The 19617-nt window shown below is 45.4% G+C and overlaps 1 protein-coding gene across 1 annotated transcript in view; it reads right to left on the bottom strand.

Annotated features, from left to right (window-relative positions):
* The window catches only part of LOC137379356 (metabotropic glutamate receptor 8-like), a 390831-nt gene extending 381417 nt beyond the window's left edge, over nt 1–9414 (bottom strand). The window contains exon 1 of the mRNA XM_068050062.1: nt 8899–9414. Within this exon, the coding sequence (XP_067906163.1) occupies nt 8899–9414 (516 nt within the window). The remainder of the gene's footprint in view (nt 1–8898) is intronic.
* Between the last annotated feature and the right edge of the window lie 10203 nt (nt 9415–19617).

Here is a 19617-nt window from a genome sequence, read left to right on the forward strand (position 1 = left end):
CGAGCAATGCAAAACTGGGCATCCATGAGGCGCTGTGGGCCGCCAGCAGCAGCAGAATTGTACTCAACCACAATCTGTAACCTCATGGCCCGGCATATCCCCCACTTTACCATTACCATCAAGACGAGGGACCAAACCTGGTTCAATGAAGAGTGCAGGAGGGCATGCCAGGACCAGGAATACCTCAAAATGAGATATCAACCTTTTGAAGCTACAACACAGGACTACTTGCATGCCAAACTGTGTAGGCAGTATGCGATAGACAGAGCTAAGCAGTCCCATAACCAACGGATCAGATCTAAGCTCTGCAGTCCTGCCACATCCAGCCGTGAATGGTGGTGGACAATTAAACAACTAACTGGAGGGGGTGGCCCCACAAATATCCCCAACCTTAATGATGGGGGAGCCCAGCACATCAGTGCGAAAGATAAGGCTGAAGCATTTGCAACAATCTTCAGCCAGAAGTGCCGAGTTGATGATCCATCTCAGCCTCCTCCGAAGTCCCCAGCATTACAGATGCCAGTCTTCAGCCAATTCAGTTCACTCCGCGTGATATCAAGAAACAACTGAAGCCACTGGATACTGCAAAGGCTATGGGTCCGGACCGTATTCCGGCAATAGTACTGAAGACCTGTGCCCAGAACTTGCTGCGCCCCTGGCCAAGCTGTTCCAGTACAGCTACAACACTGGCATCTGCCCAGCAATGTGGAAAATTGCCTAGGTATGTCCTGTACACAAAAAGTAGGACAAGTCCAACCCAGCCAATTACTGCCCCATCAGTCTACTCTCAATCAGTAAAGTGGAAGGTGTCATTGACAGTGCTATCAAGTGGCACTTGCTGAGCAATAACTAGCTCAATGACGCTCAGTTTGGGTTCTGCCAGGGCCACTCAGCTCCTGACCTCATCACAGCCTTGGTTCAAACATGGACCAAAAAAAGAGCTGAACTGAAGAGGTGAGGTGAGAGTTACTATCCTTGACATCAAGGCAGCATTTGACCGAGTATGATATCAAGGAGCCCTAGCAAAACTGAAGTTAATGGGAATCAGGGGGAAAACTCTCTGCTGGTTGGAGTCATACCGAACACAAAGGAAGATGGTTGTGGTTGTTGGAGGTCAATCATCTGAGCTCCAGGACATCACTGCAGGAGCTCCTCAGGGTAGTGTCCTAGGCCCAACCATCTTCAACTGCTTCATCAATGACCTTCCTTCAATCATAAGGTCAGAAGTGGGGATGTTTGATGATGATTGCATAATGTTCAGCACCATTCGCGACTCCTCAGATACTGAAGCAGTCTGTGTAGAAATGCAGCAAGACCTGGACAATATCCAGGCTTGGACTGTTAAGTGGCAAGTAACATTCGCACCACACAAGTGCCAGGCAAGGACCATCTCCAACAAGAGAGAATCTAACCATCTCCCCTTGACATTCAATGGCATTACCATCAGTGAATCCCCCACTATCAACATCCTAGGGGCTACCATTGACCAGAAACTGAACTGGAGTAGCCATATAAATACCGTGACTAGCAGCAGGAGATGTGCGCCCACGTATCAGAGCTCCCTGAGGCAATGCAGAGTCATGGGAGTGGAATGGAGGAGTCCATTCATCACATGAGCACCGTCATGTCTCAGGGTTTTGAGCACATGATCTCCTCCATTAAGAGACTGGCCAAGCTTGTAGAGGGCCATGTGTGGCATAATCTCTGTGTATGGGTGGCGCTAATGGTGCAAAGATGCATAGATTGGATGCCTGTTGTGCCCCAGCTGGTGGTTCCCTCAGATGCTCAAGCACTCCATCAATGAGCTGAAGGAGTTCGAGATGATGCTGACGGGCCACACCTCATGGCCCCTCTGACTACGGAAACATCTACACAGCAAAGCCCTGTGACAATGCCCCTGCATTTTCGCCAGTGGAGCAGCTTGTGGAGGTCCACGCATTCATACCTCCAAGATGAGGACAACTGGCATGGGCATCTCAGCCGCATGCAGACACAAATCGAGCAATTTGACTCCACCTCATCCCCAGCCACAGGGGGAGCACTCCTAGAAGAGGTCATGAGCAAAGGCCACCACGTCAGTAATTTCACGTCGAGGTTCACTTGGGTGACACACGTTATGTTTGAATAATGTTATGAGAACTCATTACAGTGAATGTGGTGTTGTCTGATCCGAGACCTCCGTATTTCCAGTCTTTGATGAAACCGAGATTAAAGGAAGACGTGGGAGAGTGATGTGCTGGGGGTAAATGTTGGGCCAGTGGTGACTTGTGCCTCATTCATTATGGGGAGTAACGTAAGACTTCTGCATTGTGTGGATGATGGATGCGCAATCTTATTTAGATGAAGGCGAGTATCAGACCCAAGTGCTTTCTAGACTGAGGCGCCCTCAGGAGAAATGTTCCTGGATAAGAGCTGCCCCAATTCCTCTACCATCATGCTCAATGCCTCGACCTCTGATCCGGTCCTGTGGAAGACCTTGTAAAGCATGGCCACCATCCTCCACTGCCTCCTCCTTCTCTTCCAGGAAATGTGTTGCTCCAACACTTCTCCCTCTTCAAGGTCCACACTTCCATAAAGGGCCATGTTATGGAGAGCACAGATGACGGCTACAATGCAAGGGACCCTTGAGGGAGGGTACTGAAGGGAGGGTCCCGACCAGTCAAGGCACCGGAACCGCATCTCCAGAAGTCCAATGGCCTGCTCAATGGTGGTTCTGGTGATGAGATGGCACCAGGTACAGTGCCTCTGTGCCTCAATTGCAGGGTCCCGCATCGGTGTCAGTAGCCATCTCTTTAGGGGATATCCTTTGTCCCCTAACAGCCATCCAGAGTCTCTTGGGTCCAATGAAGAGCTGCAGCACCTGCAGTTGCCTGAGGATGAAGGAATCATGGCAGTTGCCTGGGTACCGGGCACACACCTGCATGAAACATCATTGTGCTCACAGACCAGCTGGACATAAGGAATGAAAATGCCTTTCGATTGAGGAATCTCTGGTTGCTTAGTCAGTGCCTTGATGACTACATGGGTGCAATCGATAACCCCTGCACCTGAGGAAATCCAGCGATGGAGGCGAATCCCACTGCCCTCTGTGCCTGCATTGCACTGTCTGTTTGGAACTCCATGTAAGACGTGGCCCTCTCAAATTGCACATCCGTGACGTGCTTTATGCAATGATGGGTAGCCGCTTGAGAAATGCCACCCAGGTCAGCAGCCGATCCTTGAAATGACCCAGATGCCAAGAAGTTTAGAGCCATTGGTGACTTTTATGGCTACTGGCTGAGCATGCCAATAAGACCTGCTAGGCTTGAGGTAATCCTCAATGAGGGCACACAGGTCTGAGACCAATTGTTTAGATAGGCTCAGCCCCCTACAACATTGATGCTCTGACACCCTGTTGTGAGGGTATCGCCTTCATTGTCTCCCGGCCTTTCATTCCTCACCTCTGCATCCCTCATGGCCAGGGGTTTGCATCTGCTCCTGAGGCTGCTTCTCATCACTGCTCATCTCCAATTCAGAGTAGCTAACTCCCATTTGCAGGAATGGACTCGTTTGTGTCCAGCTGGACTATCACAGCCTCCTGTAGCCCCCCTGCTGTGACCCCTATAGTCTCACAACACTGTGCCCCCACCCCGCACCCCGCCCCCCCACAACCACCCCAGCATTCACTAATCAAACTCTCAGGGATTACTGATAGTACAACGGCCACTGTGTACCAATGAATGAGGTTATTTCTCAGCCTTCCTTCTCTTATGCAGTGTTCTGACTAAAACCCCCGTATCCACGACTGGTTCCCCACTGTGATGCCTCCTCGTGGATGAGAAGGGCTGGATTTTATGGGTGCCCCTGAGGCAGGGTCAGAAGTGGGAGGGGGCCCACAGAATCGCGACGGGGGGTGGGGGCAGAAGGTCCATCACCGCCCTGTCACCTAGTGATTTTGCTGGGGGTGGGATAGGCTGATTACAGCCTTCCCACACAGATGTCAATTGAGGCCCTTAAGTGGCTTATTAGCAGCCACTTAAGGGCCTCTTCCCACTGCCAATGGGATCTAACCAGGGCAGGAGGTGCCTCTGCCATGCAGGGAGGGTGCCTTGTAAAATGAGGCACCCTCCCTATGGCCTTGTGGGGTGGGGGGGGGTCCCTCCTTCATGGGCAATCCATAGCCCTCAGACACCCCACCGGCAAAACCACCACCATGGACTACCCTTCCCCTGGACTTTACAACTACCCTCCCATCCCCCTTCGCCAGGGCTTTCCAGACTGGCCCCAGTGACCCCACCTCACTTACATGAGGTCCAGGGTTCCAGTGCTGGCCCTGGGTCCAAACCCTCTGCAGTACCAGCAGTGGCCACTGCTAGCATAGGCAGCAAAACGATGAAGGATTGCTCCGGGAGGGGGCATGAAAAAACCGAAGTGGGTTTCCCCCACCTTTTCAGCCCGCCTCCTGCACAAAATCCAACCCTTCATGTTTCCCATGCCTTCTCTCAAAAATTGCAAACTGCCCCTCAACGAGCTGACAATTAGCTTGTTTGTATGCTAAATTACAAACCTGCCATTTTCAGGCAACTTGCCAATTCCTGTTTCCCAATTCTGGTTTCAAAATTGCAGCAAGTCAGAACCGCACCAGAAAACAGTCAAGCCTCTCAATGGTGTGATTTTCCAGGCCTGTCCAACCTCCATCACCCTACAAAAATTCAGTCCATTATTTTGACTAGCATTAGGACAGAAAGCCACTTTCGGGAGTGGAAAAGTGAAACTACATTTACAATGTCACATAAAGAGTTCTTCCCCACACGGTTTACATATAACTTATTCCACTTGACAATTTTAAATCATCTTCAGTTTGCACTCTAAGTGCATGGACTTGTTTGTTTCCTTGTGTAAACTGAAAGAACCCTTCTCTGTGTGTCATGAAGCAAATCCAACAATTAATTTTCTCGAAAACTAATTACTCTTTCTGGCTCAGATTATAATCATTCCAATTTGCTGAACTCTGCAACCAATTCTAAGCCCACAATTCTCCTATTTCTAGTCTAAATCTATTTAAAATCGACAAAGAAAGGGTTCCAGTTTCTGCAATGTCCTCCCGACAGGAGTTAAGCCAAGACTGAATTTGAAGATTGTACGATTAGAGTAGGGTCACTTTGTTTAATTTGAATATTTTTTAATTACTGCAAATTTGCAGATTTCCAAATTAATATACTGTGGAACGTGCTGGATGTGAGGTGAAATTTCACTCCAGAGCATTATCCACTGATCTATTTTAGAACATCCATTTGTGTGGAATTTTGGTGATGACTAGTTCAGGCTTATCTGTGATGTCCCCGTTTCCTCGATTGAATGTCATGCCAACCCCCAGTACCTGGATTCACATTTGAAATATGATCATTTGGGTGAGGTACCGCCAGCGTGAGCCAATGCTCTTGGAGTAGTTGGGGAATATTGCGGAGGTGGGGGGGATAGAGTTGGTGGTGGGGTGGTTTGGAGGGTTGGGTGTGGCAAGCAAAGAAAGAACTGTTGAAAGAAACATTTATTTCTGAATAATAGCAGCATTTAAAAATCTAATACTTTAGGCAGATACAATAAAATCCTTGTAAGATAAATATTACAACTTAAAAAGCTCAATGGTCAGAATTACAGTATATTGAGAATTAACTAAAATTGTATATGGTTACTCACATTTCTATTCTACCATGTAGTTTGAAAATCGGAATTCAGTTTTTTTTTAAAAACTGAAATAAAAAGTGGATATCAGTGGAAGTGATGTTATAAAGGTGGTGTTTTAGGGAAGGAAACTTGGCATCCAGACCGGGTCTGGACAATGGTGTGGGACTAGCCAAACAATGTGGTTGACTCTTAACTGCTCTCTGAAATGGACTAGCAAGCCATTCAGTTGTGTCACCACCTTCCCAGGTCAACTCAGGAAGGGCAATATATGCCAGCCTGGCTAGCAACACCCACATCCCAAGATTTTTTTGAAGAAAATGTGCAAGTGGTCTTCCCCCAAGCCTCCAATGCTCTGATGCATTGTCCCTTAATATGAGAAAGTATGTGGGAGCCAATAAAGATAATTTGCTCTTTGAGCTGCTCTCCCTTCTCCCTGTGGGAGTGTAACGGATCTCTACTCACTACCTTCCAGCTAAGAGCAGAAAAAAAGGCCCTGGTTTATGCTATAAAGGGTACAAAGTCCAAATGATGCAAGACTGCCTCCTGGAGGTACTCTCGTTTGCCTTTAAAAAAAACTTAATACATTCAGGAATAGAATCATTGACCTGACGCCCATATAACATTACAGCATTTCAATCCATGCAGATTGTGTCAGTTTGAAAGCCCTAGTGCAATTTTTCTGCGACTCTAACCTGTGTAGGTTAGATACCGTGACATATCAATATAGAAGTAATAATGATTGTAAACCTTACTCTATTTAAAAAAAACAAGTACCTCTTACCTGACATTTTAAAGCACAAAAGCAAATTCGTTCTCTACCTATTGGAGCTTATTCTGATCCATGTAAAACGGGGAATATTTCTAAGGGCATTTATTGTTAAGTGTATAGGATTTCAGTCAATATAAACACCACTCACTTCGACAGTAGATCGATGGTCATATCTTCCGCCTTTGCAATTGCTACCCAATTAATGCTCGCTTAGAAAGGTCAGTTTACTTTATTATTAATTCACTGGAGAGCACCGAGTAGAAAGGACATACTATTTAAGTTGCTCTAAGATGCCCGATTGCCAATATCGGACCGCATTGTTGCTTTAGTTTTATAAACTACATTTGTTAAAATTCTATCCTGCAATGTAATCATGGTGCCCCAGTATCCACAGCTTTGGCGTTTTATAAAACTCTGCATCACCGTCGCCAAGTCTTTTGAGAGCTCAACCGGATGGTCTGCATTATTTCCTCGGCTCTTAGAATCAGGCTGATGAACAGATTGTTTTTTGTCAGAGTTAATGGTGAAAATGTTGTAAGACATGTTATCTGCTGTTAGGTCCCGCATGCAAATGGGTTCCTCAACATTCAGGCTTCATACGCCATGCAATATTCAGTGCCAATAACATGCATCCTATCAACGAACTCCAGTTAACCCATTCAACCACTCCGTATGGTCTTGTGCTTTTAATTATATGTCGCGTTTGCTCCCTGTCTCATTGAATCCTTACATGCCTCTGTTATCATTTATGTCTGTTTGCAAACAGTGTGTCAGGAGAGAATGAACTGCAATCTGTACTGTACAAATGTAACAGGTTTACACCGACACTAATACGCAGTTTCCATCTGAGTTCCCAAAACATTGCCAACTGTCCCAGTCACACTATTTGCCAACAGGAGCTTCGGTTTTTTTCCTCTTCCCCAAGTAACCAGTCGAAATAAATGTTAAATTCGTTCCCGTTTGCACTGCAGTAGCAACAGAGCAGCTAAACGGAGTAACCTGCATAAAAGCAAAATACTGCGGATGCTGGAAATCTGAAACAAAAACAAGAAATGCTGGATTCACTCAGCAGGTCTGGCAGCATCTGTGGAAAGAGAAGCAGAGTTAACGTTTCGGGTCAGTGACCCTTCTTCGTAACCTGCAGCTTTTCCCCCGCATTGTTCGCCACTTTCTATTGAATAAAGTGCGGTTATCTTACTATTGGGTGTACCTGAAGAACGGGTGCTAACACTGATCTTGAACTAGGAGGGTCTGCAAAGCAACACTGGTTTGATACCAGTACAGCCTCATCCTCAGACTACAGACACACTTGAATGACTTGTAGCCCGCAGCGTAAACAGGACTTTTGTCATTAGAATTCTGTCAGCATTTGGAGATGGGGAAAACACGTTACTTTTACCAGGCGACTCCCACTTGAAAATAAACACAAGTATAAGGAGTTTGGAGGTTGTCGAGGCGATGGCGGGAGTCCTGTAACAAGTGTATTAGCGGCACAGTTCGCCTTTCCTTAGACCCAAGTACACTTCTTATAAATAGCGACATGCAGCCTACAGATAGGTTAGATGGACATTCTCACCCCTGAGGTTGGCTGACACAAAGTCGATAAGAGTAATAATTTCTTCTATTCGTTGCAATATAGCAAGCTAAACAATAAAATCTTTGTTGCAGAAACAATAGTTTAATCTATAAGAGCTATCTCCCTTTTCGCCAATGAAGTGTGTTACATCAATGGAATCGCTAAGTGGCTTACGAAGATGCACATGTGACCTTGTATCGATTAAGACTGCAGTGGAACTTTATTTGCAATCTCATTGTCCAATCGTCCCTCTGAGATAGCTGTCCGACTAAAAGACGAATTGTTACAATTCACCACAGTTTTCCTTCTCTCTCAGTCTCAAACTCTTTCACCGTCTCATTCAGTAGTATTTTTTTCGGTTTCTCACTCCTACACCAACTCTCCCACAACTTGTGTCGGAATCAGATTTTTTTTTTTGAAGCCATCAACAACCAACCAAACGCCCCCAAGAAACTCCTGGAACTTGCTTGCCTCGCTCAGACTCCTGATCATTGAAACTTGGTTGCTTTAACCGTGTCCCAGGTTTTTGTTCCCAATCCAATTCCACTGAACCTGATCCCGCTGCTTGTCAGTGGGCAGACCAAGACTCGCAAATTGTACTTTTAAGTAGCGGCTGCAACTAAAGGAATTACTGAAGGCTGGAGTGCAAGAATTAAGGAATTGCATATCACCCAGAGCCTCGCTGAGCAAACCTAATGGTCCCACTAAATGCACCGCTTGTTATTTATGAAGTATGTGCGATCTCGTTACTGTGAACAGCAATCAGGATATCATTGTCTGATATAAATATTAATAGTGCCTCAGTCGACAAGGGTCTAAGGTCCCTTAAGCACACATACTGACACACAGATACACACACATATCTCATACACATACACAGTGGTCTTACCTTAAAAAGTCTCAGTATATTGGCCACCATGATGGAGACGGAACTTGCTGAGGCTCCTATAACTCCCACGATCTTGTCGGGCTTAGTGATAATGGGCGGCTCTCCGCTGGCACATCTCACGTCCGTGGTATCTTTCTCGATCAGGGCTTGGACGAAGGTGAGAGACTGCTCCAAGGCATAAGTGTCCCTGGAGCAGGTATCGAGGATGCGGACCCCCAGGGTGATGTTGGCCAGGAGCTCGGGGTCACGGTTCAGCTGGTCCACTGCGTGCAACATCGCCTCCATCCTGTGGATGCCCTTCTCCTTCTTAATCTCACCGCAGGCGGCCCCGGACTGGCCCCGGGAGTGGACCGGGAAGAGCCCACCGAGGATGATGTCCCCCTCCAGCCGGATGGAGTGGGCATGTTCTTGGGCTTCGCTGCTCTGCATCACGGCGAGGAGGCAGTAACACTTGGCGGCGAGGAGGAAGAGGAGCCAGTAGCGGTAGGAGCCCCGGAGCATTGCCTCCAGCCTCATGTTTCCCGGAGCCGGCTCTTGCTGGCTTGGTGCTGCGAGCTCTTGCTGGCTTGGGGCAGGAGAGGTGGCGGCGCATCCAGGCTCCGCTGACCCGGGGGGGCTAGCAGGAAGAGCGGCAGGAGAGACGGCACATGCTGCCGAGCTGGACGGCACTGAGGACAAAACATTGGCTGGCGGCTCCCACAGCTACTTGGATCAGGTCGGTGACCAGCATCTGCCACATTGCTCTCAGCCGCCCCAGTGCCTGCTGTTCCAAAGCAGGGGAGTGGGGAGCCTCTCTCTTCTCTGACGTTTGGCCGCTTCTCTCCGTTCCTGGGCGTCAGATTTCTTTGCAAAGATGAAGAAGTACTGGCTCTACACTCTCTTGTCACTCGCCAGCCCTCTCCCTGACGGCATCCTGTTGGTGTGTAACGAGGAAATAAAATAAATAAATGAATGCAAACCCATCCTGAGTTCAACGATGAAACAGTTAACCTTTCATGCTGCCCACTGTTGGGTCTGATTTCGTATCTCTCCACCTAAGCCCTGTAACCCTGCAGGAAGAGCTGGGACAGCACTGACCTCCCCCCACCCCACCCCCTCCCCGGGTCTGCAACAAGGAAGCAGCCAGCAGAGTATCCCAATCACTCCAAACTCAGCTACTACAATATAGATCGATAGCTAGCTCATGATCGCTTTCCACTTCAGGCCAGCCACACTTTCCAACTTTACACTCCAGCATTGACACGTCAATACTGCTCGCACAGTGAAAAAAAATTGCAAACCCAAGCACTTTAGGTGCTCGACTGTTACTGTGCGTCCTAGTGCCCATCGGCGCAGACACGATATCTGGAGGATGAAAACTCCTCCTGGAATACCAGCATCCGGCACTCCCACCACAGGCACGGCATTACATTAGATTCCCTACACGGCTGCAGCTCCGTGTCAGCTTCCTTCACTTCGTCTCGACTCCATTTTCCAACATCTGGCTCTTCCACAGCTGCCAACAACTCCAAAGAGATCTTAGCAACATAGGAATAGTAGACCCTCAAACCTGCTCTGCTATTCAGTCACATATCATACAATTTACAGCACAGAATCAGGCTATTCGGCCCAACAGGTCTATGCTGCTGTTTATGATCCACGGGAGTCCCCCCCCCCCCCCCCCTTCGCCCTCTACTTCATCTAACCCTATCAGCATTTCCTCTATTCTTTTCTCCCTCATGAGCTCATTCAGATTCCTTTAAAAAGTATCTATTCTATTTGCCTCAACTACTCACCATGCTCTGAGTAAATATGTTTCTTCTGAATTTTTTATTGGGTTGAATAGTGACCATCATATTTATAGCCCCCAGTTTTGGATTCCCTCACAAGTGGAAAGATCTTTTTGACCAATTCCCAATCAAATCCCTTCATAATTTTTAAAAGCTGATTAGATCACCTCTCAGCCTTCCTTTTTTCTAGAGAAAAGAGCCCGAACCTTTATAACCTCTCAGTTCTGGTATTTTCCTCATTTTTTTTTGCATCTTCTCTAGTGCTTCGAAATTCCTTTTTGTAATATGGAGACCAGAAATGTGCACTGTATTCTCAATGTGGTCTAAACAAGGTTCTGTACAAGTTTAACACAACTTCACTGCCTTTCAAATCTATTTCTTTAGAAATAAACCCCAGTGCTTTGTATTTTATGGACTTGTTAACTTGCATTGCTACTTTTAATGATATGTTAATATGTACCTCTAGATCCCATTTAAAACTCTTATTTTCCAAGGAGTATGTGGCCTCCCCACCTCACTCTTATCTACATTGAAATTCATTTGTCATTTACACATCTGTTCGAGAAGTTTTCTTCTATTTTGTCAGTTTTCCTCAGTATTAACTATGCCCCTCAATTCAGAGTCATCCACAAATTCTGAACTTGTACTTCTGATTCCAGAGTCCAAATTGTTTATATAAATGGTGAACCATAGTCCCAGCACCAATCCCTGTGAAACACTACTTCATACCTTCCACCAGTCTGAGTAAATAACTTTAACACCTACTCTCAGTTTTCTGTTTTATAGCCAGTTAATAATCCATTGTGTTGTTTGCACTCTGATTCCACATACTCTGACCTTAGTCATGAGTTGACTATGTAGTGCCTTATTGAAGGCTTTTTGAAAATCCAAGTATATTACATCTACCACATTAACCTTGTCCACTCTTTCTGTTCCTTCTTCAAAGAACTCAATAAGGTTAGTCAAGCATGATCTTCCATTTTGGAATCTGCGCTAACAATTCTTTATATTTTCAGGTTCTAGTTGCTTATCTATTAAATGTTGAAGCAAAGATTCCATTATCTTTCCTACCACCGATGTTAAGCTAACTGGTCTATAGCTCCCTGAACTTGTTCTATCTCCCTTTTTAAACATAGAAATCACATTAGATAATGGCTGATCCATATCTTAACTTCATTTCCCCATCTTGTTTCTATATTTCTTAATGTCCTCACCCAACAAAAATCTATAGATCTCAATTTTGAAACTATTAACCTAGTTCTCACACAACAGCTAAATTCTCTATTAATGCATAAAATTAGTATTTATTACTGTCTGGAGAAAAGCAACTCTCAGATATTAAAATTAAGGTTACCAAGAAACAGTGTGCTGAGAAACCAAATTAATAAATCTGGTCATCAGAAAATATGTACATAAAAATTGCTGGATTATTGTAAACTTGTTCACTAGTATCCTTCAGGAACAGGAATCTGTCATCTGACTTATGTGGCTGACATGAGACTCCAGTATGTGGTTGACTCCATACCCTCAGGGCAATCAGGATGGGCAAAACACTGCCTTGCCAGCATTGCCCATATCCCCAAGAACAAGTAAAATACAGCAAAATGCAATGCACCTCTTTCAAGTTTGGAACATCGTTGCTTGCAATTCTGTCAGTTTTTAGCAACATTGCTGAAATAAGGCTGTTCACAATACTGATGGAAGCAGAGAACCATTAAAAGGACATGTATTAAATCCAATACAGATAGTGAAACATAATTCATCTTTAGGGAGTTTACATTGGCACTTAAATATTGATATTTACAGGATTTTTTAATAATTTGTCTTTTGGGGTTAAAGGAATATAGCTACATTTTAAACACATAATGCACATTTAGCCATTAACATTTACAAATATATATATAATTAATATTACAAATATATCTTGCACATGGCTTTATCACACTGCAGATGCCACACTTTATATAGATGCAAAATAGCCCTTGGGCAAATTTTTGCTTTGCACAGACACTAAACTAGCAATACTAATCTAGATTCAGAGCCAAACCTGACTCCTGAGCAAAGCAAAGTGAGACTCCCTGGAGGGGAAGTCTCATGTGATTTTTGTCTGACTGCATGGAGTGCAAATGCAGTGAGGTGTGAATCTCAGCTTGTAAAATTCTCAGGTGATCTGTAGGACACTTTATAAACCTACCTGACCTTAATTTAAATGTTCAGCAAGCAGAGAATCCCCCCTCCCTTCTCACATTTCGAACAGTTTGGAAGAGCAATCAGTATCCAGGAATGCCCAAAGCCCTCTCTTCTAAACAGAACAATTAAAATTCTAATTAGGGAGGAGCCAAAGATCATAAATGGGCTTGGTTGATACCAAACTATGCCTATCGGATTCATATTTAGATGCAGTGTAAACGCATCCAACAAAATCGTGCGTGCCTCACAGCTCCAAACTGAACATGAAACATATTCCAAATCTGCAAAGTTTCCTGACCAAACAACAAATATAGTCGAAGTGACTATAAGAACTATACTTTGTTTTTTTAATAACTTAACCAAAGCTCCTTCTTAGCAACAAATTGATACATTGTACATTACAATACCACTTCTGACTGATTGTGAACAGCACTAGCCATTTATTACACTTATGCTTTTCCGCAGACTTTCTGTAGGCTTTTGCACTGGAACTTGTCGTTATTACAAATCCAAAACAGAACTAAAGCCAGACTTGGGTATAAAGTTAATACCCGACCCGACCACAGCCAACACAAACCTGACCCGGGCCAGAGTCCTTTAAATTTTTTTCACCCGACCCGACATGAATATCTTTCATCCGTTCCAGCAGCAGGCTATTCCTGCAGATGGAGTTGTGGGAAATCATGGGTGAGCCTGATCCCGTGACTTCCCAGAAGCAGCACTGTCCAGCCCGACCCGAGCCCGAATGCTGGACTCAGAATATAGACCTGACCCAACCCACACCTGACTCATGTAGTTGGGTCTCGTCGGGTTCGGGTTGGGTAGTCAGGCTTTAAACAGAACATCTCCCTCTACAGTGGATCTGGGACCTGCATAAAAAGGGCAAACAATGGTGTGTCTCCTTAACCAATCAGATTGAAGAATCCTTGCTGATATGAGCAGCATCTAAACCAGGAAGTGCAAGTTAGAATATTTAATTCAATGCCAAATCACTACAGAAAGTGAAATAAACAGAGGGAAAAGAGATGGGATTAAGAGAGAGTGTGAGATAAAAGAAACAGAAAGAAAAAGTTTAAAAGATTATTTGAATTTTATTTTTTTTAAAGTTGCTGTCCAATTTACTCTGAATAGTGATGAGTGCTGATAGCCTCAATGTTATTTCTACCACAAAATTCGAGTAATTGGGTTACTGGGGAACAAAGTGCACCCACCTCACCATCTGAAACAATGGGCTATCCAGGGGATATAATGATTGATACTGTGACCTTTCATGGGTCAAGACCCTGAAAGCAATGATTGGCATATTTAAGGAGCATCTATCACAGTTGTTGATGAGTATCAGTATCTGAAAATCCTGGTAAATATCTAATTCAGCCAGGACACAATACTCCAAGACCATGCTAGTAAAGGGATGAACAGTGTTTGATTCTTCTTCAATGGCTACAAAGTATTGGTTTGTAATATATAAGACATGTGATCAGTTTTCCTAGTGCCAAGAATTTCCACCCAAGGACATATCGATGTGGAAAAGGAAGGGCCTAAAGACAGATCTATGGGGAACTCCAGAAGTAATGGTAAAGGGCAGGCAGAGGGGCCATTGCTGGAGATGCTCTAGCCACAATTGGATAGGTAAGCATGGAATCAGGCAAGGTTAGTCCCACTGAGTTAGACAATAGAGGTGAGGCGCTGGAGAAGAATGGTGTATTTGACCATGTTGAAGGCTGTAGACGGGTCAAGGAGGATGAGGAGGGTTAGTGCGCCACAGTCACAGAGAATGTCATTTCTAACTTTGAGAGGGAATTTTTACTGCTGTGCTGGGGGCACATACCTGATTGGAGAGATTTAAATATGGAGTTGCGGAAAAGATAGAAACGGATTTGGGAGGTGACAGCACATTCAAGGACTTGAGAGAAAAGGGAATTTGGATCGAGTGTTTGCAAGGACAGACAGGTTGAGGATAAGTTTTTGAGGAGGGCATGATGATGGGGGGTTTGAAAGAGAGTTTGAAAGGTTTTGAAAGTCTTTAGGATGGGGAACCATTTACAATGGCCGAAACATGCACAATGTTCAGCACCATCCGTGACTCCTCAGATACTGAAGCAGTCCGTGTAGAAATGCAGCAAGACCTAGACAATATCCAGGCTTGGCCTGTTGAGTGGCAAGTAACATTTGTGCCACACAAGTGCCAGGCAATGACCATCTCCAACAAGAGATAATCCCCTCGACATTCAATGGCATTACCATCGCTGAATCCCCCACTATCAACATCCTAGGGGCTACCATTGACCAGAAACTGAACTGGAGTAGCCATATAAATACTGTGGCTACAAGAGCAGGTCAGAGGCTAGGAATCCTGCGGCGAGTAACTCACCTCCTGACTCCCCAAAGCCTGTCCACCATCTACAAGGCACAAGTCAGGAGTGTGATGGAATACTCTCCACTTGCCTGGATGGGTGCAGCTCCAACAACACTCAAGAAGCTTGACACCATCCAGTACAAAGCAACCCGCTTGATTGGCACACCATCCACAAACATTCACGCCCTCCACCACCAACGCACAGTGGCAGCGGTGTGTACCATCTACAAGATACACTGCAGCAATGCACCAAGGCTCCTTAGACAGCACCTTCCAAACCCGCAACCTCTACCAACTAGAAGGACAAGAGCAGCAAATGCATGGGAACAGCACCACCTGCAAGTTCCCATCCAAGTCACACACCATCCTGACTTGGAACTATATCGCCGTTCCTTCACTGTCGCTGGGTCAAAATCCTGGAACTCCCTTCCCCACAGCACTGTGGGTATACCTACCTCACATGGACTGTAGCGGTTCAAGAAGGCAGCTCACCACCACCTGCTCAAGGGCAATTAGGGATGGGCAATAAGTGCTGGCCTGGCCAGTAACGCCCACATCCCATGAATGAATAAAAATAAAACATGAGATCCAGGATGGGAATTAGGTGGTCAGCAGTTTATTGGGAAATGGGTCAAGGTAGCAGGAATTGTGTCTCGTGGATAAGATGAGCTCAGAGAGGGCACAAAGAAAGTTAGGGTAAAACTAGAGAAAGTCATCATTTAGGGCTTGAGCAGAGGATGCCTTGGTGGACTAGGGGAAGGGAGGAAGCATCAGAACAGATGATCTCAAATTTAATGAGAAAAAAGGTCTCTGAGCTCCTTGCATTGCTTGTTGGAGGTGAGGATGGTGGAAGAAAGGGGTTTAAGGACACTGACGGTAGTGGAGGAAAGAAGCCAGCATTATCTTTGCTCTCCAGGATGATACTGGATGAGTGAGTGGTTGCAAGAACAGAGTAGAGAAAACCTAATAGTGCTGGATGTGGTCCAACAAGATCTGATTATGGATGGCTAAACCATTGTGCAGCACATATGCTCAAGTTTGCACCCTTTGAATCTGTTGTAAACTTGATATTCTAATACTTGAGACAGGCAGGCCCACAGTATTCCAAGCTGGTTGACCAGCCAACCTGACTAACTAATGGAACCTTGAAGGGAAGACCTATCACTCGGATTCTTCACATCTGAGTCCAGATGGCCCTGAATCCTCACGAGAAGAGTGGTATTAGTTAGGAAGCTTGCAGCACTCTGTACCAGTATGCTGCATGGCTTTACCTCGTGAAACTCCAGCAATATCCCTGCATTCACTTGGGATTCACCAAGCCTTTCACCTGCCAACCTGCCACTCTCTAGACTTAAATAAGTAAGTTGTGACCCCAACAACAACTTGTATCCTTATAGCACCTTTAACGTAATAAAATGTCCCAAGGAACTTTGTTATAATATGAAGTATGATAGTGAGCCACAAAAGGAGATATTAGGTCGGATGACCAAAAGCTTGGTCAAAAAGGTAGGTGTTGAGGAGTGTCTTATAGGAGGAAAGTGAGGTGGAGAGGCAGAGAGGTGTAGGGAGGGTATTCCAGAGCTTGGAGCCTAGGCAGCTGAAGGTGTGGTCATCAATGGTGGATTGATTAAAATCAGGGATCCTCAAGATGCCAGAATTAGAGGAATGCAGATATCTTAGAGGGTTGTGGGGCTGGAGGAGATTACAGAGTGAGGGAGGGGTGAGGCCATGGAGGGATTTGAAAACAAGGATGAGAATTTTAAAATCAAGATGTTGCTTGCCCGGGAGTCAGTGTAGGTCAGCGAGCACAGGGGTGATAGGGGAAAGGGACTTGATGAGAGTTAAGACAGGGGCAGCAGGGCTTTTGAGGATCTCAAGATTATGGAGCCCTATAGGGATATTAGAAAAACAGAACCCTTCTTAAACATTATGATTGGTTTTCGCATGTGTCAGACATTAATTTAATGTCAATTCTACCTATTATTTATAAATATTTGTTACTCGTATTTTATTTGCTTGATTAAGCATGTTAGTCTTTTTTGCAGCTTTGAGTCTCAGAAGCAGTGACAAGTCTCATGTTGAGCATTGCCAGTTTTGTTTTGTAACCTTTCCTTTGATTTTAGCACATTGCAATTCACATGCTAGTCGGTTTAAAAATAAACAATCCCTCATTGGAAGTGACTATAAAACGTGATGACAGAAACTGGTGTCCTTTTTAAAAGCTGCAGATTTTCTGGTGGAATTTTAGTCCCTTGTGGCTTTGTGTGGTAAAACTAGCAGAAGCATGAATAGTGCAAATTCACAAAAAAGTATTGAAAGGATTTCACGATAAGGTTGCTGTGAGTTTACAGAGAAATAATCTAATAATGTAAAAGATAAAACAATGGTTTTATTCTAGTTGGTTATGTTGACTAATTTTGGAGATGGAGTGGGTATCAATGGGTGGAAAGGTATAAGCCACAGCCAGGCTGCTGGTATGTTACCAATGCTCCTTTGGAAGTCCATGAAATGGTGAAAATATGACCCTCCCTCCATTTTCCCCTATTCCCTTTAGGGGAGGCAATTACCTTCTGTTTGGTGCTTTTGCACAGCAGTATGAATGAGGTTTGGACTCAGCAAGCTTGAATGAGAGCTAATTAATGATGCATTCATACCCCTCACAATAAGTCAGTACAACTAAAGCTAAACTTGGGCGTGTAAATTGGGAGTGAAAGCCTCAAGTAACTCTGAATTGAAAGGGGAAAGAGCATGAGGATGGTTGGAGGTCCAGGGTGGGGGTAAAACTCTCACTTTGCATTGTGCCACTGTTAGGTCTGGCCTTGACCTCAGATTCAGTTGATAGAGTTGCTCTGCTCCTCCAGAAGCTTCACTGTAAAATTGGCTCACCGAGGGACTCAGCATTGAAACACATGAAGGGTGTGAAGTTGCTGTACTTAGCAATCGTTCATGCACCAGCTCACATACACACACTTCAATGGGACTGATAGGACAGGTAGTTGGGTTTTCACCTGGTGTCTCACACATCACAAGTGAGCAACACTAGATGGCGGAGACCGAGACAGCAGTGGAGAGTCTGTGTCAGAGGGCATAAAATGTTCCAAGCTCTGCTCAGCTGGACGCAGATACTGAACCTCAGGGGCCATCGATGAAGAGGAAACTTCTGGAGCAGCAGCAACAAATGTGTAATGTACTGTTAGGTTTTCCAGTGCATTGTGTACGTTTACAGAGAGATTGGAGGTGGCCGTCTCAAGCATAAGTGGCATGATGGCGCAGGCCTTTGCAATGACATCTACATCCATGGAAAGAGAGTATGGAGCATCAAACGCAGCAAACAAGTGCATGCTGGTCCTCACCAATGGCTTGCACACTCTGAATGCCACCTTAAACAGGATTGATGAAACCCTAGCCTTAGCTGTTCAGTGCCCCCATGATCTGCAGCAAAGTGCTCTCCAGCTCATTGCTAGCAGGGGAGTTTGGGCGGACCATGAGAGGGAAGATGGAGAAAGGGGTCTTGGAAGTGGGGACTCTGCTCAATGTGCTTCCACTTCTCACCCATTGTCCTCCCTCAGTCAGTACCTCACATGCTGCCTCATGTCCCAATGGCAGAGTCTGCCTCTGCACTGGTGCAGATGGAGCAGTATTTGGCAGGGTCCTCACATGCTCCAAAACCCAGAGGACATCAGCAATCAGAGCAGGGATCTGAGCTGACTGCCTCTAGTTCTGCTGAAACCACAGGGGCTGCTGTACATAGGAGGACCAGAAAAAGAGTAAAGATTTGTAGTTGCACAAGGGTGTATTACACAATGTTAGATTGTTAAGTTTCTGTTTAACTTTTGAGTTACATAAATATTATTTGATTGCACCACTTTCCTGTCTTGTCCATTTTTGCCTGCTGCCTGACAAGTGACCTTTTCACTTGTGATGAATGGTAAGACAAGACTTGAAGCTGAGCAATGAGTGGTTGTGAAAAGGTTATTTTGTTGATTGCCGGACTGTATTGTTTTGGGGGAGATGGGAGGCCAAATGGGTTCAACATGTGGCTGACAGATGGGTGCACTGGTGCAACCTCATCAAATCATGCCATTATGAGGCCACCCCAGACAGCAATGAGTGTCACTGCTGGTGCCAAAGCCACATCATGGTTATCCCCCTCCTCCTCCGGAAGCAATGCGTTCTGCACCTTGTTCCTCATGGAGGTCCAAATTTTGCTTCTGGGTTATGATATATAGAGCACAGCAGGCCAGAATCATGCTGGAGACCCTGGCTGGTGCGTATCGAAGGTGCCTTCAGATCTGTCAAGGCACCTAAAGAATATCTTCAGCATCCTGATTATTTGCTCAATGGCACTTCTCTTAGTCATATGGCTTTGATTGTCGCACTCTTGGGCCTCATTGCTTGGGCTCC

Source organism: Heterodontus francisci, chromosome 18 (genome assembly GCF_036365525.1).
Source record: "Heterodontus francisci isolate sHetFra1 chromosome 18, sHetFra1.hap1, whole genome shotgun sequence".
Classification (NCBI taxonomy): Eukaryota; Metazoa; Chordata; class Chondrichthyes; order Heterodontiformes; family Heterodontidae; genus Heterodontus; species Heterodontus francisci.